This window comes from Amphiprion ocellaris, chromosome 5 (assembly GCF_022539595.1).
Source record: "Amphiprion ocellaris isolate individual 3 ecotype Okinawa chromosome 5, ASM2253959v1, whole genome shotgun sequence".
In the NCBI taxonomy this organism is placed as follows: Eukaryota; Metazoa; Chordata; class Actinopteri; family Pomacentridae; genus Amphiprion; species Amphiprion ocellaris.
This window is the reverse complement of record NC_072770.1, coordinates 38,882,987-38,909,258: the sequence shown is the minus strand read 5'-3', so window position 1 is coordinate 38,909,258 and position 26,272 is coordinate 38,882,987. Positions and strand designations below refer to the sequence as shown.

The 26,272-nt window shown below is 37.5% G+C and overlaps 1 protein-coding gene and 1 long non-coding RNA gene across 2 annotated transcripts; one reads left to right on the top strand and one right to left on the bottom strand.

The window, feature by feature from the left end:
- Positions 1 to 2,693: 2,693 nt before the first annotated feature.
- Positions 2,694 to 24,943, bottom strand: fam83c (family with sequence similarity 83 member C). The gene is made up of 5 exons (XM_023283137.3): positions 24,179 to 24,943; positions 17,934 to 18,101; positions 14,477 to 14,601; positions 6,330 to 6,560; positions 2,694 to 5,746 (listed from the first exon to the last, which is right to left on the bottom strand). The coding sequence occupies exons 1-5, from the start codon at positions 24,689 to 24,691 to the stop codon at positions 4,966 to 4,968; spliced, it is 1,818 nt and encodes a 605-aa protein (XP_023138905.2). The 5' UTR covers positions 24,692 to 24,943; the 3' UTR covers positions 2,694 to 4,965.
- LOC129348944 (uncharacterized) lies at positions 10,694 to 18,376 on the top strand. The gene is made up of 2 exons (XR_008601717.1): positions 10,694 to 10,963; positions 17,894 to 18,376. It is a non-coding gene; the product is annotated as an uncharacterized LOC129348944 (long non-coding RNA).
- Positions 24,944 to 26,272: the final 1,329 nt, after the last annotated feature.

Genomic DNA, 26,272 nt, shown 5'->3' with positions numbered 1-26,272 from the left:
CTCCTCCTCCCCTAAATACCCTCCTCCTCCTCCCTAAATACCCTCCTCCTCCTCCCTAAATACCCTCCTCCTCCTCCCTAAATACCCCTCCTCCATGCCTCCCTAAATTACCCCTCCTCCCCTTCCATACACCTCCTCCATACCCTAAATTAACACTCCTACTCCCTAAATACCCCTCCTCCTCATCCCTAAATACCCCCTCCTCCTCCCTAAAATACCCTCCTCCTCCTCCCATAAATACACTCCTCCTGCCTCCCTAAAAATACCCTCCTCCTCCTCCACTATATACCACCTCCTCCTACTCCCTAAAATACCCTCCTCCTCCTCCCTAAATACCCTCCTCCTGCTCCCTAATTTACCCTCCTCCTCCTCCCTATACCCTCCTCCTCCTCCTAAATACCCTCCTCCTCCTCCCTAAATACCCTCCTCCTCCTCCCTAAATACCCTCCTCCTCCTCCCTAAATACCCTCCTCCTCCTCCCTAAATACCCTCCTCCTCCTCCCCCTAAATACCCTCCTCCTGCCTCCCTAAATACCCTCCTCCTCCTCCCTAAATACCCTCCTCCTCCTCCTCCCTAAATACCCTCCTCCTCCTCCCTAAATACCCTCCTCCTCCTCCCTAAATACCCTCCTCCTCCTCCTCCCTAAATACCCTCCTCCTCCTCCTCCTCCTCCTCCTCCTCCTCCTCCTCCTCCTCCTCCTCCTCCCTGAGTGCTAACAGCTCAGGTGTGCTGCAGTTGCACAGGTAAAGGCAGGAGGGATGCAGCAACCAGCCACACAGAACAGTCATTTTGTGTCTGATTTTGTTCTGTTCATTGTTGATTTTGGTCAATATGTGTCTGGTTTTAATTGTTTGAGGTGTCATTTTGTTCATTTTGCATCTAAATTTAATGGTTTTCTTTCTGATTTTGCCTGTATTGTGTCTGATTTTGGTCAATGTGTGTCTGGATTTGGTTAATTTATGTTTGATTTGGGTTCATTTATGTCTCATTTTGGTCATTTTTAGTCTACTTTTGTTTGATCTTTTGTCATTTTGTCTCTGGTTTTGGTTCATTTGTCTGTAAGTTTGGTTCTTCTCATCATTTTATGTCTGATTTTTGTTAATTTATGTCCAATTTCAGTTCACTTATGTTTGATTTTGGTTCATTTGTGTCTGATTTTGGTTCATTTATGTCTGATTTTGGTCGATTTGTGTCCGATTTTGGTCAATTTGGTCAGATTATGTGTGATTTTGGTTTATTTATATGTGATTTTGGTTCATTTATGTCTGATTTTGGTTCATTTATGTCTGATTTTGGTTCATTTATGTCTGAATCCAGTAAAACCCAAAGCCTGAACTGACTAAATCTTTCATTAGCTGTGTTTCCTGAACGTTAACAGATATTTGGGTCTTGGTGTTCTGTTCCTGAATGATGGTTTTCTGCAGGTTTCATTGTTCCGTCGTGTTTCTGGGACTCGGTTTCTTGGACACTTCATTGTTTTGGAGTTTTTCCCTTCATGACCTGACCTCTGGGCTGGACTTCCTGTCAGGAAAACAGTGGAGAGTCTAAATGTGGCTGCAGACATCCTCCTCTGAGCTGCAGAAAACACCAACAAGATCCTGGATTCACTCTTTAACCAGACGAGAAGAACCTGCAGTTTCCATGGATTTACTGCAAATATATCCAGACTTTCTCCATGTTACAGACTCAATAAAACCGAAAACATGCTGATGGTTACTAAAAATGTTCAGTCCAGCTTCAACTTACTAGTTCTTTAATCAAGTATTTCTGTATTATGCTACTTTATACTTCTACTCCACAACATTTCAGACTCAGATATTTTACTTTTACTCCAGTATTTAAACCGAAACACTTAAAATAAATGAATTAAACATAAAGAATAAGAACTTAAATCACTTTTATAAGCTCCAGTATTAACTAGATGAACCTTCAGTAATTATAATACAGTTTAGCAGAATAGTACATGTACTTTATTAATAACAGTTTGGTACTTTGGTATTTCTCCTCTGTGGTGCTTTTACTTAAATATAAAATCTGAGTACTTCTGTTACTGCTGCTTAGAAGATGTAAAATCTTTAAAAAAAAAAAAAAAAATCACTATGGACTCATTTGTCCTCATATGGGCTCATTTGGGCTCTTTTTTCTTAATTTTGGGCTCAACTTTCCTCACTTTGGACAAATTTTTCCCCATTTTGGGCAAATTTTTCCTCATTTTGGGCAGAATTTTACTTACTCATTTTTCCTCACTATGGGCTTATTTTCCCTCACTGTAGGTTAATTTTTCCTCACTGTGAACAATTTTTTTCTCACTATGACCCATTTTTCGACACTTTTGGCTCATTTTCCTCACTGTGGCCTCATTTATTTTTCTGTCTGGTTCACCCGAATTTTGACAAATTGAAAAAAACCCCCATCTTTCTCAAATTTGAACAGACGAAACACGAGCTCTCAGACTCTTCTGGTTGCAAGGATACAGCTGCCATCTTTGTATGTGGTTACCATGGTTACAGGTCTATAGCGAGTGATAAATAAATAAATGTTCCGTTTGAGAGATGTTTTGAACGACGCAGGAACTTTTTTGAGGCAAAAAGTTTTGTTGAAGTATTAAATTCTGCTTTTAGTTCAGTTTCTGATGCGTAAAAAAATGCTTTTGTTTGAATTTTCTTTGACAAATTTCAAACTGGACGTAACTTCATCCTGCAGTTTTTATTAAATCTTGTTCATCTTACAAATTAGGTCCAACTTAAACAGAAATTTCACATTCTCAAGTAAATAACAAGCTGTAAAAATAAATCAGTTGAAGAGTCTTTTTTTCAACAATAAACCCAAATTCCTTACAGTTTGTGTAATCTGTACAGTAGAATGTCCAAACAGACGACAGAGAAAATCTGTTTGACTAAAAAACAACAAAACAAGAAGAAAACAAACATATCAAAGTCAGCGATCGTCATCAATCGTTATTGCTTAAAGATCTGTGTTTCTGCTGGAGCTGCTGAGGAGGAATGATGGAGCGTGACGAACATCATCCGTCACGGAAACAACACGTAAACAACATGTTTAATTCTAACTAACTGTACAGTCTGGAGAAACATCCTAGTTAAACAGAACATCAGTTTAACATTTTTAAACAGCGTCTTTATCTCATCATTACCTCTAAACACCCAGAATCCCTTCACTTCCTATTTTATTTCTAATTTCCAAGAACAGCAGGAAACTAACTATTTACAGCAGGCCTTTTTTTCCCTCTCTGCGGTGAACAAACAAAGTCTAATCTGCCTGTTTGTACCTTAATAAACAGTAATTTACGTGTGGAAACGTTACAGTTTGTGTAAGACAAGACTGTAAACCTTAAGGCAGGAAGATCAAGGCACCAGTTGCTGTACAAGAAGATCAACTTTTACATCGAAACACATTCCTGAAAAGCATTTAATGTTTGTATAGAAACGGAAGGATTTTGACATTTAACACGTCGCCTTTGTGCTAAAAAGACCACGTACTGTAAGCGTCCTTGGTACTTCCTTTAGGTTGTGCACATGTGAAGCTGAAACACTGAGTTGATTGGAGTTTAGACGGTCGGTTGCTCCTCTTAATGGAAAAGCAGTGAAACAACACAAATATTCTCAGATTCCAGCTTCTCCAATGACAAAATTTGCTGCTTTTCCTCATCACATAACAAAGTATACTGAATATTTGGGGTTTCTTAGGGTTTCATAGCTATTTTATTGCATTTTCTGGAAAAAATCAAAGAAAAAACAGTCACCGGATTGATTAAGAATTCAAATAATTGTTAGAATTGACTCCATGTTTTTATGATAATGTCACATTTAAGGTGGTTTTAAGGGTTGTGGTGTCCTGGTTGACTGGTTTGTTGATACGTTCATTAATCTCATGTTTTACATCAACATCTTTCCAGGATTAATCCATTAGTTTTGGCGGCGTTTTCACAAATTTAAACTCTCCCAGCTTCATGGAAACTGCTAGCTCCAACTTATTTAACGCATTTTTCCTTGAAGTCGACTACAAACCAACCAATGTCAAAGACGTCGCCGGAATTTCTGCATTTTGTTCAACCTGACGGATAAAAAGTGGAGTTTAAACTCAGGAGGAAAGAACCAGGTTACAGCAATTTAAAATGCTGCATATATTCGCTTTTTAGTTGGATTTGGATTAATTTAGGCTAATAAGGCTGCAGGTGGAGCACAGGTTCTCCCAGCTGTGACCATCGGTTGTTCTTTGGTTCACAGCCGTTCTCAAAGGCTAAAGTTAGCTTATAGCATTAGCAGCTAACAGCACTATCAGTCTCGCAAAATTAAACGTTGCATGCCAAAGTTGTTTTTTCAGTGAGACTTTATGTAAAAATGCATCCCTGTGTTCATTATTTGGTATCAGATTTGGAAATGATTGAGTGATTTCAGTGTTCTTGGTACCATCACTTTGTTCCTGGTACCTGCTGCCATCACCACCTCTGGATCAGGGATGAGGCAACCTGGAAATACAAAAATCCTGCACAATAACTGCTGTCACTTACATTTTACACAAAAATGAGAATTAACAGATTAGTTCAAGGTTGGTTCGTATAAAATTGAGAAGAAAAACCCCTGAAGGGTGTTGAGACCCAACGTTCACGATTTCTTCTGCTTTCAAAACATGATTCCTCAGACGGTGATCGTTGGAAACAGATAAATTTTGCATTTTTACAACATGATTTCTGTTCATGGTTTCTGTAAACTACGAACCAAGAGAAAGACGTAGAACTCTCCAGCATCTCTTATTGGTCCTCGTGTTAGAAAAGAGGCAGAACGGTTTCAAGAATCTCAGAGGAAAACTCGATTTCCTGCAGGAACTGTGGAAGAAGACGAAGAGTTTGAGCTGTAAAGAAGATGGAACTTCAGAAAAACATCCTCTGAGCTGCTAGAGTCTTTTCTCTGTAAGTCCCAAAGTCAGATTGTTCGGAGGTCTTGGTTTAGTTGCTGCTCTTGAGCTCGAAGCGGCTGTAAACCTGCTTGGACTTCATCTTGTTGTACTGGTTCACCAAGTCCAGCTTGCTGTGGCCCAACGTCATTCGCTTGTTGTCCTGCCGGCTGATTAAGGTGGTCGGTGACGTTGGCGGCGGCGGGCTCTGCTGGCTCTCCGGTTCGGGCTGGCAGAGATCCGGCCCTCCCCATGGCGACGGGCCATGAGGGGACGGAGACCTCCGGAAGTTGTAGGTGTCTTTGTCTTTGGAGGGCGGCAGGAACATGTCTGAGAGTTTGTTGAAGAGGTTGGGGGGAGTCCTCTGCTTGGGGTTGAGCTTGCTGTCCGGTGTCAGGTTCTTGGGGTTCAGGTTGGAGTTGGGGGCTCCAGGGACCAGACCGGCGCTGTGGAACATGCTGGGTTTGTGGTCATACAACCCCAACGCCTGGAACTTGGAGGAGGTTCCGCCGATGTTGGCCCGCATGACGTCCGCCGGGTTGGGCTTGTTCCACTCGATGCCCATCGCCTGACCGTAGGTCGGCGGCGGCCGGTCGGAAACCGGGCCGTGATTGGTTCCTCCGTTAGCTGAGCCTCGGAGTCCGGACGTCGGGGTTTGTCCTCCGCTGCCTCTCCTCTCGGGGCTCAGGTGAGAACCTCCGGGATCCTTCTTGTCGAGGCCCTGGGTGACCTTGTAGACGTTGTTGGAGGGCATTCCCGGGGCCGCCTTCACGCTGGAGACGCTGTTACTCGATTGGCTGCTGGAATTTTCAGAACAGACTCTGTCCCGCTGCCTGCAGGAGGAAATAAACATCAGAACACTGAAATCTGGACACACAACTACAAACCCTCCTTTAGTATGTCTGGAATTTACGTCTACAGTAGAGAACTGCGGTGGGATTGATCAGGTCATCAGAAAATAAACCGAGGTTCTGGGATTTACTGGAACCAGAAGGATGGAGTCAACAAAAGTAGATAAAAAGAAAATTAAAGTGAGTTGTTGGAAGACAAAAGCTGATATTTCGTAGTTGTTACTGACAAAGACAGAAGTTGGCTTTAAGGTGGAATGTGTTCTTAGGGTTTCTCTGACTTTTTGTTTTCATTGATTCTCTTGTTTTGCAGAAGCTGCAGTGATGTTCGGATGTTCAAGCACTTAAAAAACACGATTATCACCAAAATATGTGAACTGCAAGTGTGTTACTTGATGGAGTGTCATTCCAACGTAGTGGCCGAGAATACATCTCATCGCTAAAACTACAGTAAGAAATAACGTGTGAAGATACAAAAATCAGTGGACCTCTGTACTGTGAAGGTTTGGAGTTCTGTGGAGGGTTTAGTGTCTACATCTTCATGGGTTAATGTCCTTTATGTTCTCACCTGTCGGACAGCAGATCCAAAGTCAGGCCCGGGCCGAGACCCATGGCGGGGCCCATCATGGCTGGGTACGATGGGTAGTAGGGCATCCCGTCCTCGTCCGGGTTGAAGAAGCAGTCAATGATCTGTGAGTCGGCGTACATACAACGAAACTCCCGGTCAAAGCTGTCGGAGATGCGACCTGAGAAATGCATCACCATGTTGCTGTGGACCTGAGCCGACAACCAGGTGAAACTGGAAAATACAACAGAAACCAAACTAATGTCAGAGGCAGGAATGTGCAAAGTTGCTCTCTTGTTTTCATGAAAAAGATTAACAACGTATGTCTGATTTTGTCTCGAAAACTGAACAGAGAAACTGATGATTCTTCAACACACAACACAATAAATCTCATGTTTACTGGAGCAACAAGACAAGAAACCAGAGATCAATAATGTTCAAACTCTGCACATCTAACACCAACATCTAAACTTCTATGAACACCAACATCTAGACCTCTATGAACACCAACATCTAGACCTCCATGAACACCAACATCTAGACCTCCATGAACACCAACATCTAGACCTCTATGAACACCAACATCTAGACCTCTATGAACATCTAGACCTCTATGAACACCAACATCTAGACTTCTATGAACATCTAGACCTCAATGAACACCAACATCTAGATCTCTGTGAACATCTAGACCTCTATGAACACCAACATCTAGACCTCCATGAACACCAACATCTAGACCTCTATGAACATCTAGACCTCAATGAACACCAACATCTAGACCTCTGTGAACATCTAGACCTCTATGAACATCTAGACCTCTATGAACATCTAGATCTCTATAACACCATCTAGATCTCTATGAACATCTAGACCTCCATGAACACCAACATCTAAACTTCTATGAACACCAACATCTAGACCTCCATGAACACCAACATCTAGACCTCCATGAACACCAACATCTAAACGTCTATGAACACCAACATCTAGACCTCCATGAACACCAACATCTAGACCTCTATGAACACCAACATCTAGACCACCAATTTTAGTTTCCTACCAATGAGTCCACATTAACATTCAGTCTAAATATCTAAAAACTAGGAACTTGTCTTTCCACACATCAGATTCTACTGATGTTAGAGCCTCAAAAGTTGGTTAAATGTGGACCAAAGACTGTATTTTAGTAGAAATATCGATCCATCCATAGATAAACACTTACAGGAACTTTATGGAGACACTAGACCACCAAAGCTCAAAAATGTCCATTTTCAAGAACCAATAATTATTCATTTGTGTCATTTTAGAAAAATATGAATCCTTTTAAATCAATTTCATCTTAATTTGGACAGATTTTAAGTTATTTTGGACATGTTTCAAGACATTTTGGTAAAATTTTAGTCATTTTAATAGATTTCAAGCCATTATGGACAATTTTGAGTAATTCTGGACAAGTTTCAAGACAAAATATCCAAAAACTGGAGGTTAGAGGCTCAAAAATTGGTGAAATGTCAACCAAAGACTGTATTTTAGTAGAAATATGGATCTATCCATATATATACACTTACAGGAACATTATGGAGACACAGTACCAACCATATTTGAAAAAAGGCCACTTTTTTCCATTTGCAAGGGCTAATAATTATTCATTATTGTAGTATTTGACAATTTCGAACCATTTAGGTCTTTATGGACAAATTTTGAGTCATTTTCTGTTATACTAAACCTTTAAATAAGCTTCACAGGTAACACAGAGGAGATACTTACAAAAAAACAAAGTGGAAACAGAGAAGTGCAGAAATATTTCAACGTATAATTAAAAAACTCTCCTGATGCTGCGACAATCAAACCTAATCAAGTCTAGTTCGCATGTTTAGTTGATCAAAGTGCTGCACATGTGAAGATAAACTAAATAAAATTTCAAAAATACTAAAAAAAAAAAACCCAAGACAAACACGTCCAGCAGCACCAGTTGAAGCTCTGCAGCATTCAATGCCTTTTTTGTGAATTAAATTTGCTCAAAAATGCAGCAAAATTGCACCAATGCAGCTCCTGATCAGCAGGCAGCATTCAGGATCAAGATTTTTTTGTGTTTGGCAGGTTTTTTCCCATCATGTATGTGAAAACCAGAAATTAGTTCAACAATGAACGACAGAAAATGGTAAAACTTGCAAAAAATTGTACAAAACTCTAAAAAACCAAGACAGATGGGACAGCCAGTTACTGTAGTTGGATCTCAGCAGTGTAAATGATGTTGTTGGAGATGAAATTTGGCCAGAAATGCAGCAGATTCTGGGAGCATCGGTTACATAAACGCTGAAATCTCACCTGCATGCAGCTCCTGATCAGGTTAATTAAGTGTGAACGGGTTTTTCGTGTGCGGCAGGGATTCATTGCCAAACTGGAAAATTATGAAACGCAGAACGAGGCCGAGATTTATCAGCTGGCTGAGTGTAAATGATCTCCGTCCACCTCCAGCTGATAAATGCAGCGAGTATTTCCTGAGTCACGGCGGTGACTCATCAGATTATCCACAGGCGCAGCGACACAAGACGTCTGGGCTGCAGAAATAATATTTAACGCCTCAATGGACACATAGCACTCCTGCAGGTTACATTCTAGCCCTTTAAAGACATATTTTTGATCATATATGATGATTTCCATCCAGTTTTTATCTGCAGTCATGACTGTCAGCTGACTTCCAGCATCCCTCTATCAGCGGCCGTGACCCAGAGTGTTTATCTGATCTGATCAGTTAATTATGTAAAATCAAGTTCACTTCTAGTATAACTGTTATTTCATTGTTTTATTTATCTATTTATTTCTGCTTCAGTGTTTCAGCCAACCATTTAATCCATTACGTAAGCATCCTATTACCTAAAGCTAACCTCCAGTTTGCTAGTTATAGTTTATAGCTACAATATATTCTGTTAGCCTCTTTTAAACCATTTATTACTTTTTAGCTAACTATTAATCCATTCTGTTAGCTAGCAAATCCCTTTATCCACTAGCAAATTAGTATTAACCATTAATCCCCTGTTAGCTAATTATTTTATTTAAACATTATTTTTAGCTAAGCAATGTAGCTAACCTTTAATTGAGTACTTTAGCAAAGAATTTTTTACTTTTAGCTAATTATTTATGCGAAGTTTTGCTATGTTTTACTTTTAGCTATCATGTAGTCCATTATTTTATTGAATTATTCATTATTTTTAGCCAATTAAGATGAGGTATTACTATTACCTAACCATGTAATCCATTATTTTAATGAACTATGAATTACTTTTAGCTAATTTAGGCAAAGCATTACTTTTAGCTTGCATGTTACTCATTAATTTAGCTGATTATTTTTTTTAGCAAGCTATTTATTCTCTATTTTAGCAAACTATCACATTTAGCTAAATCTTACTTTCAGTTAACCATTTAATTCACTATTTTAGCTAGCAATATTACATTAAGCTAACTATTACTTATAGCTAATCATTTATTACCTTTAGCTAACCGTGAAATCCCTTATTTTAGCTAATTTGTAGTTCAAGCTAGCACATCCCTTTTGTCACTAGCAAAGCATTAAAAACTTCTTGGAAAACCATTGTTTCACTATTTTATCTAATTATTACTTTTAGCTAACTATTAATCCACTACTTTGGCAAACTATTACTTTTAACTTTTCATTTCATTTAAGTATTACTTTTATCTCATTAAATAATTCATTACTTTAGCATATTATGTTTTAGTTTTAGCTAACTATTGCTTATAGCTAACCTCTGAACCTGTGCTTTCACTACTTGTTGCTTTGAGCTAACCATTTATCCATTATTGCAGCTAACTATTTATTACTTTTAGCTTAGCACAGATTTATTATTTTAGCTACTTATTCAATGCTTTTAGTTAAATATTGCATTTAGCTAACTATCTAATCCATTATTTTAGCTACTTAATTATCATTTTTAGCTAAATACTGCATTTAGCTAACTATCTAATCCATTATTTTAGCTACTTAATCATCACTTTTAGCTAAGTCTTTCTTTAAGATAACCATTTATCTATCATTATCTATCATCTATTCATTAAAACCCCACAGTTGCCGACTCAGTTTCAGATTTATTTGTATACATACTTCTATCTTTAAAACTCAGCTAAGGATAGCAAATCTACATTTTTTCAGCTTCCACAAATAGAAACTAAACATTTATCTCTCTCCACTGTCTCCAAACATCACAGACACATCATTAATCTTATTATTGTTATTGTATTGTCTTATTGCAGTGTTAACATATCACATCAACACATGATGTTTGGGATTAAGAACTGTGTGAACTCGCTGTTTTGTTGTCGTCATTTTCCCCCTCAGGCTAATTTGCTGCATTTGCACAGACGTGTCCCGACAGCGTCTCCTCAGCAGGTATTTTTCAAACGCAGTCGACCTCAGTTTAATTAATCTGCAGGAATTTGCAAAAACATCATAAAGAGCTTTACTGCGGTATAAATAACCTCCTGAATGTAAATACGTGTGAAGTCGCTGCTGATTGGCTGAACAGACGGCGGAGAACCTGCAGGATGACTTTCCTCGGCTGTAAATCTGTCGACGCCTCAGAAACCTTCGACACGATTCACCTGAAGTTAAATTCCAGGTAAGTTGTGAAGAGGAACTGCTCTCCAACGCCTTCCCCAAATAGTCGTAAAGCTCATCCAACTTTATTAATCACAAGGTTCACCTGTTGTACTGCTCTGCATAACTGGGTTACTGATAAATATATTCTCCTGAAAAGTTTAGTCATGTTGAGATAAACTTGGTTTCCTGGATTAATTAATATCTACTGAACGACAGTGAACGTGACGGTTAGCATGTCAGGTGTTGATCACATTTATGGACTGTTCAAAAACACAACCAGACAGAAAACATTCAGCCTGTTTCTGCATTTAATTTACTTTAACTCCCATTTTAATGTTTTAAAACACATTATAAACAGGTACTAAATGGTTTTACACCAGCTATGATGTGGCTGTAACATGAAATCATTTAACGTGTTATTTTATTCACTATATTCAACCCTAAAAGCACAATAAACATATAAACCCATGGAGACTTTATATTGCTGCTGTATTTGTACTTTATATTACCTTATTCTCTCCATTTTATCTAAACTTCCATTCATTATCTGTTTATTTTTAGATTTAGTTTATTTATTGTGATTGGCTGCTTTGAGTTAATTGGTTGTTGAGCTCCTGGTCTGTGCTTTCAAATGGCTCTTGTTGGTTGGTTTCTGGTCAACTATGTTGGTTGTTAGTGGTTGATTGGTTGATGACATTTATTAGTAAATATAGTAATTGGTTGTTGGCTGTTGGTTGGTGGTTGGTTGAGGGTTGCTTGAGGGCTGGTTAGTTGACTGGTGGTTGGTTAGTTGGATGGATATTGTTGTTAAGTGCTGATGGCTGGTTGATTTCTGATTGGCTGTTGGTTGGGTAGTCGGCTGGTTGGTGATTGTTGGTTGATATCTGTGGTTTGGTTCATTTGTTGGCTGGTTAGTTGGCTGGTTGTCTATTGCTATTAAAGGCTGTTTGTTGGTCAGTTTTTGGTTGGTTGGTTGGTTGGTTGGTTGGTTGTTTGGTTGCTGTGGGCTGGTTGGCTGGTTGGTTGGTTGGTTGGTTTGTTGGTTGGTTGATGTTAGTTACTTTTTGGTCAGTTGGTGGTGGCTGTTGGTTGGGTGGCTGTTGGTTGGGTGGCTGTTGGTTGGTTGGTTGGTTGGTTGGCTGGCAGGTCGGTTGGCTTACTGATTGTGGGTGGGTGGGTTGGTTGGTTGGTTGGTTGTGGGTTGGTTGGTTGGTTGTCTGATTGTGGGTTGGTTGGTTGTGGGTTGGCTGTGGGTTGGTTGTGGGTTGGTTGTGGGTTGGTTGTGGGTTGGTTAGCTGGTTGGGTTTTGCTGCTAGTTACTGGTTGTTGGTTCATCACTTTCACCTTCTCTCAGCTACTGTACGGTTGTTTAAAATGGAGAATGCGTTACGTAAAAGTATTACATCAGATTTTACTTTGGATTAACTATTTGAGTATCTGCGTTGGGTATTTGCTTGTCAGATAAGTTAATCAGGTGTGAATGTGTGGACGGAGTGTTTTCATTAATGTGTGGAGGGAGGAGTGCTGAGGTGATAAGACTCTCTGAGCTGCTCTGGCACCTGTCCAGGCCTCACCTTCATTCAGCAGCTCCACCCAGCCTGCTACCTGTAGCTCACCTGAGCACTGATCCTCCACAACAACACCGACACAGCAGGAAACATTAGCAGAACCAACTTAGAACCAAATGCAGTTTTTATGAAAGAAAACCAACGTTTTCATGAAGGTTTTTAGTAAAGTGAGCCTTATTTAAACTAACAGCCGTGGCACTGACCAATCACAATATCTGACAAGTGGAAGAATTAACCTAACAAGTTTAAATAAAGTTTAAATTACACATTTATTTGTAGTTTTTTTTTGTCCATTTTGTAGTTTTTCTTCATTTCTATGTGGAAATTCTGTAGTCTTTTGCTTGTTTTTGGTATCTTTTTCCAGGTCTTTGTTGTTTTGTTGCCATTTTGTAATCATTTACTTGTTGCCGCAGGTTTTCTGTGCATTTCTTTGTAGTTTCATTTAGATTTCTTTGGTGTTTTTTCATTTCTTTGTAGTTTAATTTGAATTTCTTTGGCGTTTTTTCATTTCTTTGTTGACTTGTAGCCATTTTGTCATCATTTTCTTGTTATCGCAGTTTTTTTTTGCATTTCCCTGTATTTTAATGTTTTTTTTCTATGTTTTGTGCATTTCTTTGGGGATATTTTGTAGATTTTCAGTCTGTTCTTAGTCATTTTGCGTCTGCTTGCGTCCGTTCAAACATCTTTGCTGTCTGTTGTGTGTCTTCAGAGTCTTTGCAGATCCAGTTTAATCTGTTTTCTGTTGTTCTGTGAGTTGACTTCTCACCTGTTTCAGCATCGACCTCTGGCGATCTTTAACTTTCTTAAAAAAAGACAGAAACTCACAGGAAGTGGTCTTTTATTGTGAAGAGACTCGAGGAGACTTGACTCCTCCCTCTGGTCTACCTGCAGCTCTGATTACAGGTGTGTTCTGGCAAATTGTCCACATTTTCAGACTCTTCTGCTGTTGTCGGCCGTTAGAGCTGCTTATCACACAGATGCAAAGTGAAAGACTGCTGCTTCCTGGTCATACGTGTTGCGTGTAGCGTGTTCAGTGACACGTGTTGTTACAGCATTGGTCATACTTCACATTCCAGGCTTCAGAGGCGCGACACGGCAGCAGGTTAAACGTCTTCAGAGCTGCTTTTACAGAGTTAGGAGTCCATGAAGTTAATAAATGGATCAAAACTAAGAATCAGGAAAATGAGCAGCAGATCAGATCTGCTGTTTGGAGTCAGAGAGGAGCTTTTAACATTTCTTTATGGTTTATTTTAACATTTCTGTGTAGTTTTCTGCATTTTTTTTTGCAATTCTTTAGAGTCATTTTGTAGTTTTTCTCCATTCTTCTGCAGATTTGTATCTATTATGCAGTCTTTTGCTTGTTTTGCAGGGTATTTTTTCATTTCTCTGTTTATTTTAACATTTCTTTGTAGTTTTGTTGCACTTTTTTTGTTTTTTGCATTCTTTAGAGCCATTTTGTAGTTTTTCCTGCATTTTAATGTAACTTTGTAGCCATTTTGTTCTCTTTTGACTGTTTTTTTCATTTCTTTGTGGTTTCTTTAAACATTTCTTTGTAGTTTTTTTGCATTTCTTTAGTCATTTTGTAGTTTTTCTACATTTTTATGTAGCTTTCTATCCATTATGCAGTCTTTTGCTGTTTTGCTTTTTTGCATTTCTTTCTAGTGTATTTCAAGATTTTGTTGTAGTTTTATGCATTTGTTTGTAGTCATGTTGTACTTTTTCTGAATTTCCATATAGTAGTTCTGTAGTCTTTTGCTTGTTTTTGCATTTCTATGTTGTTTTGTTTGTATATTGATTAACTGGCATCTAATAAAGTTCCTCCAGCTGCAGGATATCAGAACTTCTACTGATCATTTCAGTAAAATAATTTTAGTTTATCTTTAGAGTTGATAAACTGTGGGTCTGATGGACAGAGGTCATGTTTAGCAGCTAGCGTAGTTAGCATGTAGCTGCTGGTTGCTCACCTGTAGGATCCAGCGATGACCTCCTCACAGTCGATGATCATGAACTTCTCCAGGACCTGGCCGCTGAACTTCTTGCCGCTCTTGGTGCAGTAGGTGTCGCCGCAAACGCTGCGAATCCGCATGTTCTGGAAAAACACAAAGATGGAGACAAAGTTTAGTTTCACACGTTAGGGCAGCGAGAAAGAGTTAAAATAGAACAGATAAAAACCAGTCATGATGCTGCCACCACCGTGCTTCACATTATAATGCTGCCACCACCGTGCTTCATATTATAATGATGCCAGTGTATTTAGTGACAATTGGTTTATTTCTGAGAGTAAATTTACAGAAATTCTCTGGAAGCCTTCAACAGAACGACACCAACAACCTAAACCATAAATTATCTGCCAGCAGCTGTGGTAATAAATCAACCAGTTCCAGAGCTCAGGGTTACATAACTCTGTAGATTTATTAGTGATGCATCAGGTCTCATACTTTACAGGTTATTATGTCCTGGAAATGTTCCTATAAATTAGATGATATTTATCTCTGGGTCTTTGAAGCTTTCTACAAATCTTTTAAATTTTTTTTTTTTTTTTTTAACAATTCTTTGTATTTTTTTTCATCTGATTGTGGCCATTTGGTAGTTTTTTCTTCATTTCTTCGTAGCAAACTTGTCGTCTGCTTCCTGTTTTTGCAGTTTTTCTGTACAATGAATGAACCAGTTCCAGAGCTCAGAGTTACATAACTTCCATTTACCGGCTTCAGGTCTCTTTACAGGTGATTATATCCTGGAAACTCTCCAACAAATTACATCATATTTAACTTTGTAGTTTTTGCATTTGTTTGTGGCCATTTTGCAGTTTTTTGTTGGTTTTCTTCCTGTTATTATTTCATTGCAGTCATGCATTTCTTGGCATTTTTGTTGCATTTCTTTGTTGTTTATCTGCATTTCTTTGTAGTTTTTGCAGCCATTTTGTAGTAATTTTCTTGTTTTTGTATTTATTTCTAGCACATTTCAACATTTTATTGCAGTTTGTTTGTGTTTCGTTGTAGTCATTTAATAATTTTTCTGCATTTCTTTGTAGTTTTGCAGCCATTGTGTAGTAATTTGCATTGCTTTTGCATTTATTTCTAGTATATTTTAACATTTTATTGTAGTTTTTTGGATTTCGTTATAGCCATTTAATAGTTTTCCTGCATTTAATGGTCGTTTTTGCTGCGATTTTGTAGTAATTTGCTTGTTTTTGCATTTTTTTGTTGTATATTCTAACATTTCATTGTATTTTTTTCATTTGTTTTGTTGCCATTTTGTAATTTTTCTGCATTTTTTGTAGTTTTTTCATTTGTTTTGAAGCCATTTCTGATCTCAACTATAAGAAGCAAACAGAAACCAACGCTGTCTCAGTTTTCAGAACTTTTAGCTCCAACTTTTCTCAGACTTTCTTGGAAATATCCATTAGTGGAATCCAACGTAACTTCCTGTCTTTCCCAGAAACCTCTACTTTTGTTGGTTTATGTTTTAACTTTTCCAGAACAACGACTAACGCTGTCTTCATCTACTTTTAGCTCCAAACTGTCTCAGACTTTACTGGAAATGTTGCATCTTTGATAATCTGCGGACAGTTTCCAGGTTTAACAAAACTTTTTACTTTATTATTAGATTATAAAACCTGCAGCCGCTCAGGAACTGAACCAGAAACAGGCGGAATAATGAGAGTCTTCAACGTCCAGATTCTGGTTTCTGTGGCACTAAAGTGTGAATTCTAGGAGTCGAGTGTTGAGAAGTTTTACTGCTGAGGAGGTGAAATGCTGTCAGTGTGAAGCTCGTTTATACGGTTAAATAATCTGTAAAGAGACATTACAGCTCAACAACGTCTATGAAAATCAGTCTGAGCCTCAAGAACCTCCTCAGAACCATATTTGATCATATTTCTGGACTAATTTTTAGTAATGTAAGACATTTTTGAGTCATTCTAGACAGAATTTAAGTCATTTTTAACACAGTTTTTGTCAAACTTTGGACATGTGTTTATGTATTTTTTATCCTTTTTTGCCATTTTAGATAAATTTTGAGCCATTTTGGAGCTTTTGTTTGTGATTTTAGACATTTTTGAGTCATTCTTGGCAGATTTTAGGTCATTTTGCACAAATATTTGTCACGTTTGGCATATTTTTTAAAAAATATTTTGTAGTTATTATATGGCATTTAGACACATGTTGTCATTTTAAACACATTTTGGGTAACTTAAACATGTTTTTCCCATTTAGAACCATTTTGTGAGTGATTTTTCACATATTTTGAGTCATTTAGATTTCTTTTTTTTGGTCATTTTCTTTGTTTTGGACAGTTACTGAGTCATTTTGGACATTTTCTGAGCCCCAGATCTTCATCAGTCCAGCAGATAGACACATCACATTTTAGGAGGAAAAACACATTTCAACAATTTCAGACATTTTTAAAATAATTTTGATCAAGTTTCAAGTAATTGTTGACATTTTTTCATATTTCTGGACTAATTTTACGTAATTTTAGACATTTTTAAGTCACTCCGGGCAGACTTTAAGTAATTTTTAACATCGTTTTTGTAAAATTTAGAATAATTTTGTACAAACTTCACATATTTTTGAACATATTTTCATAATTTTGGACATATTTTTATGTATTTTTCATGCTTTTTTGTCATTTTAGAGAAATTTTAAGCCATTTTGGAGTTTTTGTTTGTCATTTTAGACATTTTTGAGTCACTCTGGGCAGATTTTAGGTCATTTTGGACAAATATTTGTCATATTTGACAAATTTCAGAATTATTTTGGAGATATTTTAGGGCATTTAGACATCTTTTATGTCATTTTGGACATATTTTCATAATTCTAGACAAATATGATGTTTTTTGGACATATGCTACGTCATTTTAAACATATTTTTCTCATTTAGGACTATTTTCTGAGTGATTTTTAACATGTTTTGAGTCATTTAGATTTCTTTTTTTGTAATTTTCTTTATTTTGAACAATTATTGAGTCATTCTGGACATTTTCTGAGCCTCAGAAAAAATAATTTTGGGCTAACTTTAAGCAATTTTACACGTTTGAGTCATTCTAGACAGATATAAAGTCATTTTTGTCAAATTTTGAATAATTCTGCACAAGCTTCACGTCATTCTGTTCATATTTTCAAAATTTTGAGCCATTTCAGAGCTTTTGTTTGTCCTTGTAGACATTGTTGAGTCATTCTTGGCTGATTTTAGGTCATTTTGCACAAATATTTGTCATGTTTGACATATATTTGAATTATTTTAGAGATATTTTAGAGCATTTGGACATTTTTGTTGTCATTTTGGACACATTTTCATAATTTTAGACAAATCTGATGCTTTTCTGACTTATTTGATGTCATTTTAAACACATTTGGGTGATTTTTCTCTGTGTTTCTCAGCAGACGTTGTTAAAATCGTCCTGAGCTGCTGCTTTCTTACACTGAGGTGGGAGTTCTGGATGTCCAGCGCTGAGCACATGTCGCTGAAGTATCCCAGGTTCTTCTCGTCCAGCAGGATGTAAACAGGAACCCGCCGCTTGTTGGACGCCTCCATCAGGTCGCAGAGCAGGTCCACGTCGGTGAAGATGTCCATCACCACGGCGATGACCTGCAGCAGAGACCAGGAAGGAGTCAGAACCAAACACTGAAACACAGTTCTTCTGTCTTCAACCACGACCAGCCTGGGATGGAAATCCACTCATTACTGGGGCTGTTAAAAATGGATTTAATAGCTGACAACTAATCAGTTAATCAGCTTTACTCCATGATAACCTGATAGATTTATCTATTTATTCTTTATTTATGTGTTTATTTACAGGCTGTTTGTGTTGTTTGCTTATTTTATTTTGCTTTAAATGAGTAAAAGAGTTTTCTTTTTTACTATTTGTTGAAGCTGAATTCTCTGAATGAACCTTTTTAAGCTTCAAAACTCTCCTGTTTTTCCTTCTACAGTCAGTCATTTGCTTTTTTTTATTGCACACATAAGTAAAACTGGCTTTCTGCTGCTGCTGGAAGTTAAATCACTTCAGAGTTTTTTTCTTTCTGCTGAAATTTAGCAGCTCCGTGAGAAATCCAGCTTTTGTGTGAAAACGGAGGAAAATCTGACGTGACATGAAAATACAGCAGAGGTCTGTCTGAGAAGGGAAAGAAATAAAGTATGAGAAAGAGCTGAACGCTCAGCGACGTTACAACCAGGAGCTGCTGAGTCTCGTTTTTCTGATTTTGTGTCTCGCTTCTCGCACAAAACCACCAAAAAGAGACACAACGTCACCAAAACAAGGCACAAAACTGCACAGAAAGACACAAAATCACAAAAACGAGAAACAAAATTGCAAGTCAAAAAAAAAAACACCAAAAAGAGACCAAAAAAAATACAAAAAAGACACAAAATCACAAAAACGAGAAAAAAAATTGCAAAAAAAAGTTTTTGAAAAAAATAACCAAAAAGAGACAAAAAAGTACAAAAAAGAGACACAAAATCACCAAAACATGGCACAAAACTGCAAAAAAAGACTGCAACGAGGCTCAAAATGATGACAAAAACACAAAAAAAGACCACAAAGAAGCAACAGCTGTGACGTTTCATTAAACATCTACAAAGAGACTCAAAACTAACGTGAAGAGACATGAAATGAGACATTTACAGACTCCACGTCCTGACAGGATTCTCTTTTAAATCACAAAACGGACACTTTTACCAAACAGAAACCGGAAAAATGAGATTTTAAGGTCCTGAAAATAAGCAAATATGAGCTTAGAGTCCTGATCTTTCATCTGAATCCCTCTACGTCTCATTAAAACCTCTCAGACAGAAGGCCACATGCTAATAGCTTAGCATCAGTAAAACCTGGTCTCAGGTTGAACTGCAGGAAGTGTTTCTGCAGGAAGTGTTTCTACAGGAAGTGTTTCTGCAGGAAGTGTTTCTACAGGAAGTGTTTCTACAGGAAGTGTTTCTACAGGAAGTGTTTCTGCAGGAAGTGTTTCTGCAGGAAGTGTTTCTACAGGAAGTGTTTCTGCAGGAAGTGTTTCTGCAGGAAGTGTTTCTACAGGAAGTGTTTCTACAGGAAGTGTTTCTGCAGGAAGTGTTTCTGCAGGAAGTGTTTCTGCAGGAAGTGTTTCTGCAGGAAGTGTTTCTACAGGAAGTGTTTCTGCAGGAAGTGTTTCTGCAGGAAGTGTTTCTACAGGAAGTGTTTCTACAGGAAGTGTTTCTGCAGGAAGTGTTTCTACAGGAAGTGTTTCTGCAGGAAGTGTTTCTGCAGGAAGTGTTTCTACAGGAAGTGTTTCTACAGGAAGTGTTTCTGCAGGAAGTGTTTCTGCAGGAAGTGTTTCTACAGGAAGTGTTTCTGCAGGAAGTGTTTCTACAGGAAGTGTTTCTACAGGAAGTGTTTCTGCAGGAAGTGTTTCTACAGGAAGTGTTTCTGCAGAAAGTGTTTCTGCAGGAAGTGTTTCTGCAGGAAGTGTTTCTGCAGGAAGTGTTTCTGCAGGAAGTGTTTCTGCAGGAAGTGTTTCTGCAGGAAGTGTTTCTACAGGAAGTGTTTCTGCCGAAAGTGTTTCTGCAGGAAGTGTTTCTGCAGGAAGTGTTTCTGCAGGAAGTGTTTCTGCAGGAAGTGTTTCTGCAGGAAGTGTTTCTACAGGAAGTGTTCAGATGGTTGAAGGACGTCTTCAGTTAGATAATCTCTGCAGATTCAATCAGACTTTGGATTTCTCTGTAACGTTTTATAATCATCTGATAAGAAGCTGGAGCAAGGACAAACTACAAAGACACGAGAAACAAGAAGAGAGACACAAACTGACGACAAGAAGACATGAAATTACCACAAATACACACAAAATGACCACAAAGAGACACTAAATGACCACAAAGACACACAAAATCACCACAAAGAGACACTAAATGACCACAGAGACAAAACAGTTGCAAAAAGACTCAAAATTACCAAAAAGATACAAAAAATTAACATAAAGAGACACAAAATGACCACAAAGAGACACAAAATGACCACAAACAGACACAAAATGACGACACTTATCCGTTCAAAGATGGATTGTGTGTTTTTGTGTCTAATGTCTAATAATCTCGTGTTTTGTGGTGAACAAACAGCAGGTCAGAGTTCAGTTATTGTCTCAATAAACGGCGATAAGTGGAGCAAATGTGCAGCTTCTTATCAGCTGATCTGATCTGAGACCTGCTGAGGCTGAGCAGCTTCACATAAAACTCATCTATGAACAGTGAGTCACCAACAGCAGAACTGCACTGGATGTTCTACTGAAGGTTCTACTGAAGGTTCTACTGAACCACAGCTTCACAGCCTGAAAGCACCACAACAACACACAAAACTACTAGTACAACACAGAGACACAAAACAACCACAAGGAGGCATAAAATACTGACAGAAAACCACAAAAAAACACACAAAATGACAGCAAAACACAACAAAATACCTACAAAAGACACAAAAAAGACACAAAATATCTCCAAAAAGACACAAAAAATGCAACACAGAGACACAAAACAACCACAAGGAAGAATTTAGCAATGTCAGAAAGCCACAAAATGACAACAAAAGGAAAAAAAATCTACAAAAGACACAAAAGGTAACACAGAGACACAAAACAAGCACAGCGAGGCATGAAATATTTACAGAAAGCCACAAAAAACACACAAAATGACAACAAAGGACAAAAAAATACATACAAAAGACACAAAAACCACAAAATAACTCCAAAAAGGCAACACAAAGACACAAAACAACCACAAGTAGCAATTTAGCAAGTACAGAAAGCCACAAAAACACACAAAATGACTACAAAAGACGACAAAACACCTACAAAAGACACAAAAAACACAAAATAACTCCAAAAAGGCAAGACACAGACACAAAATGACCACAAGTAGGCATAAAACAACTCCTAAAAGACAAAGACTCTGGCAAAGAGGCACAAAACGATGACAAAAGACAAAAAACTAGGACACAAGCACAACACAAAAATACACAAGCTGCAAAGACACAAAATAACTATGGAAACAAAAGGATTACAAACAAGAGCAAAAACATACAAAACAACAATATAGACACAAAAAGACGCAAAAGACACACTTTCAACTACAATACCACAAAAAGACAAAATATTTATCTGCAACGAGACACAAATTACTAAAGTGAGACATTAGTTATCATTTTCTGTGGCTGCTTCCTAACTTAGCCGCTAGCTGCTAGCCGTTAGCCGTTAGCCTAGCATTAGCCACTGTGAAAGCAGCTGATGTCCTGATTTGTGTTGATGTTTGTGCTTCTTGTGCAGTTTTAGCAGGTTGTTTCTCTGCAGAAAGAAAAGTAAATCTGACTTTAAAAGATGTAACGGTGCTATAGATAGCACTAGCTGCTGGCTAAGAGGCACAGCTAACCTCCTAGCTTAGCACCATTAGCAGAATCAATTCCAGCTGCACCACTTGTTTACAGTTAAAAGTGAATTACTGGAGTCTATTCTAACCAATCATCAGCCGACAATCAGTCGATCCTTACGCAAAACGACTACAAAAAGACACAAAACTACTACTACAACACACAAAAACACAAAAAATACCTGCAAAAAGACACAAACTACTAAATTAGCCTAGCACCGTTAGCAGAATCAGTTCCAGTTGCACCACTTGTTAACAGTTAAAAGTGAATTATGTGCTCCTCTGTCTCGCTGTGCAAACAATCGCTGTGATCAGCAGTTACTCATGACATGGAACAACCAATCAGGTAGCTCTGTGGGCGGGACATTACTGAGACGACAGAGGGTCTGAATGAGAGCCAAAAGACTGAATTTAATGGACTTTGTGATAATTGGTCAATAAAAATAATGACACAGATTATCTAATAATGACAAAATCTGCATCAATCGGTCAATCCCGACAAAAAATGACCACAAAGAGACACAAAATGACCACAAAGAGACATAAAATGACCACAAAAGACATAAAACTACGATTACAACACACAAAAACACCAAAAATACCTGCAAAAAGACACAAACTACTAAACTGAGAGAAAAAATGACGGCAGAGACGATGAAACTTTAGGGGAAAACACAACACTACTACAGAAACAACAACACAGACACACAAACTGCAGTAGGTCAGGGTCACTGCAGATAAAAACTGATCAAACATGGCTGAAGTTTAAACCTGCTGACCCACAAACTGAAAACAACACACACAGAGAAAGACACACAAAAGACAACGAAAATACCAACAAAAGTCACAAATAAGTCACAAAATAACTCCAAAAACAAGAGGAAAAGCAACACAAAGACACAAAACGACCACAATTAGACATTTAGCAATGAAAGAAAGCCACAAAAACTAACAAAATGTCAACAAAATATCTACAAAATACACAAAAAAGACACAAAACAACTCTAAACTACTTAAGAGAGGCAAAAATGACTGCAGAGACACAAAACTACAAGTGTCACACAACAACCACAAGAAGACACATAAAAGGCAACAAAGAGACACACAATTACCACAAAGAGACACAAAATGACCACAAAAGGCAAAATGTACCTACAAAAGACACAAACCAACCAGAAAGACACACAAAACGACCATAAAGGGACGGAAAATGACCATAAAGAGACACAAAACAACCACAAAAGGCAAAAAGAACCTACAAAAGACACAAAAAGGCAACAAAATGCCTTCTGAAGACACAAAAACACACAAAACAGCTCTAAAAAGCCACAACAAGGCAACACAGACACACAACCCACCGGTCTTTCTGCTGAACATCAACCATGTAAAACCAGCTTCACCTGGTTGTCATGGAAACACCTTAAATTTCCAGATGTCAAGTTCTGGTTCTTTTCTTTGTAACATGATCAAATAAACTGCATTTTATCTGTTACTGTTAGCCAGAATTTGGCTGTAAAATACATTTTCTCACACACACACACACACACACACACACACACACACACACACACACACACACACACACACACACACACACACACACACACCTTTTATCTTTTATTTATATTTTTTTAATACTATATTTACTTTTTTTCACCTGAACACTCCGTCTCTGTTCAGTGTCTGATTCATTTTAATATTAGATCATAAAAGTGACTTTATTAAAATAATTACTGCTGTTAGTTGGGTGGAAGTCCACTAATATAAAACATATGAAATATATTCTACCAGTATATTCTGACTTTTAAATCAGTTTTCTTTCGGTATTCTACCTTTTATTCTTCCTATTTTTTGATGTATTTTAACTGTTAAATCCATATTTTCTTTGATATTTTTCACCTGAACCTCCTTCTGTCGTTACAGTGTTAAATTTATTTTATTTACTTTATTGGGACTAGTTACTGCTGTTAGTCGGATTTAAGTACACTAACATATATTCCTAGTACTTTACCAGTATATTCTGACTTTATATATTTTTTCTCGAGGTTTTCTCCCTTTTATCTTGTACTTTAGGGTGTATTTTAACTGTTATATTCACATTTTCTTTAATCTTTTTCACCTGAACCTCCGTCTGTCTGATTTATTTTATTTTAATAACTTTATTCACACTAATTACTGCTTAGTTGGTTTAAATACACTGCTGATATAAATCTAATGAACCTGCTGCAGTCAGAGGCCCCGTTAATCCCCGTTAATCCCGGTTTATCCCCGGTGGTTCTGCTCACCTTCTTGGCCTTGTTGATGAGGGACCGGATCAGGTCCTTGATGTTGTGGGACTTGTCCCTCTGGAAGTAGATCTGGGTCTCTGACGGGCCGTACCGGGCCGGACTCTCGGGCCAGCCGAGCTCCAGCATCGGCGGCTCCTCGTCGGACATCATGGGGAAGTAGGTCCCGGAGGTGAGCTCGGACACGGCGTCCCCGTCCCCGAAGTCCCGGTCTGCGGCCCCGGGGGCCCCGTTGCTGTCGGCGCTGGTCCTGCTGGCCGCATGCTGGCCGATGTAGCGGATCTCCAGCGGGGACAGGAAGTTGAGCTCCCGCTCCTCGGCCAGCACCCTCCGGTACTCCTTCTCTCCGAGCTCCAGCAGCGCGTCCGTGGCGAGCCGCGCCGCCTCGTTGTGGCTCAGCTCCAGCGTGGACACCTGCCGCCACGGGTTCTTCACCTCCTCCAGCCGGGACGCCAGCTTCCCCAGCGGCTTCCTGCCGTTGGTGGCCGGGCGGAGGGCCTCGGAGCTGATCATGGTGGAGCGGCAGAGGGTTACCGGAGGGTTACCGGAGAGGCGGAGAGACACCGGGAACTACCTGCTGCTGCCCGGCGGACACATCTCAGAATATCGATCCGCTCCGACAGACAATCACTGATCGATAATCCACCGGAGGGCAAACACGCGCCCAGAGGAACCGGTAAAAGTTCCCGGTAACGGATATCTGTCGGTGCAGGGCCTCAGCTCTCCGGCTCGGTGTGTGTCTGTGTGTCCGTGTGTGTGTGTGTCCTGCTCACCTGTTGCTACCTGTCCTGTCATTGGCCTCTACGTCAGCAGGCCCCGCCCCCTCCACCCGTTGTCAAGCCAACCAGCCCACAACAGGAAGTTCAGTCAGACCGAGGATTTTCTAAATAAAGCTCCAGCAGAGACAAAAATAGAAATAATTTCACTTATTTTCTATATGTATATTTTCTATATTTATAACTATAGAATAACTTGTATTTGTTTTTATAATTATGTGTATTATTTATATTTTCACTTTTTTTATTTATAAATATAGATTTTTTTGGTTTATTTTTTATAATTATTTGCATTATTTATATTTTCATTGTTTTTTATATTTATAGATGTACAACTATTTTTTAATAACTATTTGTATTATTTACATTTTCACTTGCTTTTTTATAATTATAAATATAGAATTATTTATATTTATAATTATTTGTGTCATTTATATTCTCATTGTTTTATATTTATAAAGATAAAATTATATTTATTTTCCTAATTATTTGTATTATTTACATGTTCACTTATTTTTTATATATTTATATTTAGAAATATAGAATTATTTATTTTTATATTTGAATCATATTTTCATTTATTTTTATATTTACAAATATAGAATTATTTATATTTTATAATTATTTATATTTTAACTTTTTTATATTTATAAATATAGAATTATTTATTGTATAATTATTTGTATTACTTGTATTATCTTAGTTTTTTATATTTACGAATATAAAATCATATGTATTTCTGTAATTGTTTGTATTATTTATATTTTCATTTACGATTTTGTATTCATATAGATTTATATACATTTTTAATATTATTTGTATTATTTATATTTTGACTTAATATTTTTTATATTTATAAATACATAATTATATTTTATAATTATTTGTATTATTTATAGTTTCACTTATTTTTATATTTATATTTTCTATATTTAAATAGAATTCTGTATATTTATTGTTATATTTAATTATATTTTCACAATTATTTTCATTTATTTATTTTTTCTCCAAAATAATAAATGACAGAAACGTGTAAAAGTAAACATATATGGATGTTCAGGTGAAATACCATAAAAACTAAATAGATAAAAAGGTAAAAAACCTAAAACTTATTGACTAAACAATCAAAATATATTTGAAAATAATTGAAAAGTGTTGAAAATAATTCAGCTTGATTAATATAACAGTTAAAACTGAGCATTAAATAACACAAGTATGTAGAAAAAGCTCAAATATATTGATTTAATGGTTGAAAAACTAACAAAATGAATAAATAAATGGTTCAAAAACTAAAATATATAGATATATCAGGTTTTTA

Bases quoted from the DNA above. Each gene is read 5' to 3' on its own strand.
- fam83c (XM_023283137.3), bottom strand. From the start codon at position 24,691: ATGATCAGCTCCGAGGCCCTCCGCCCGGCCACCAACGGCAGGAAGCCG. The intron at 18,102-24,178 runs GTGAGCAGAACC...TCTCTGCTGCAG, and splicing joins TCATCAACAAGGCCAAGAAG to GTCATCGCCGTGGTGATGGA. The intron at 5,747-6,329 runs GTGAGAACATAA...TTCCTCCTGCAG, and splicing joins TTGGATCTGCTGTCCGACAG to GCAGCGGGACAGAGTCTGTT.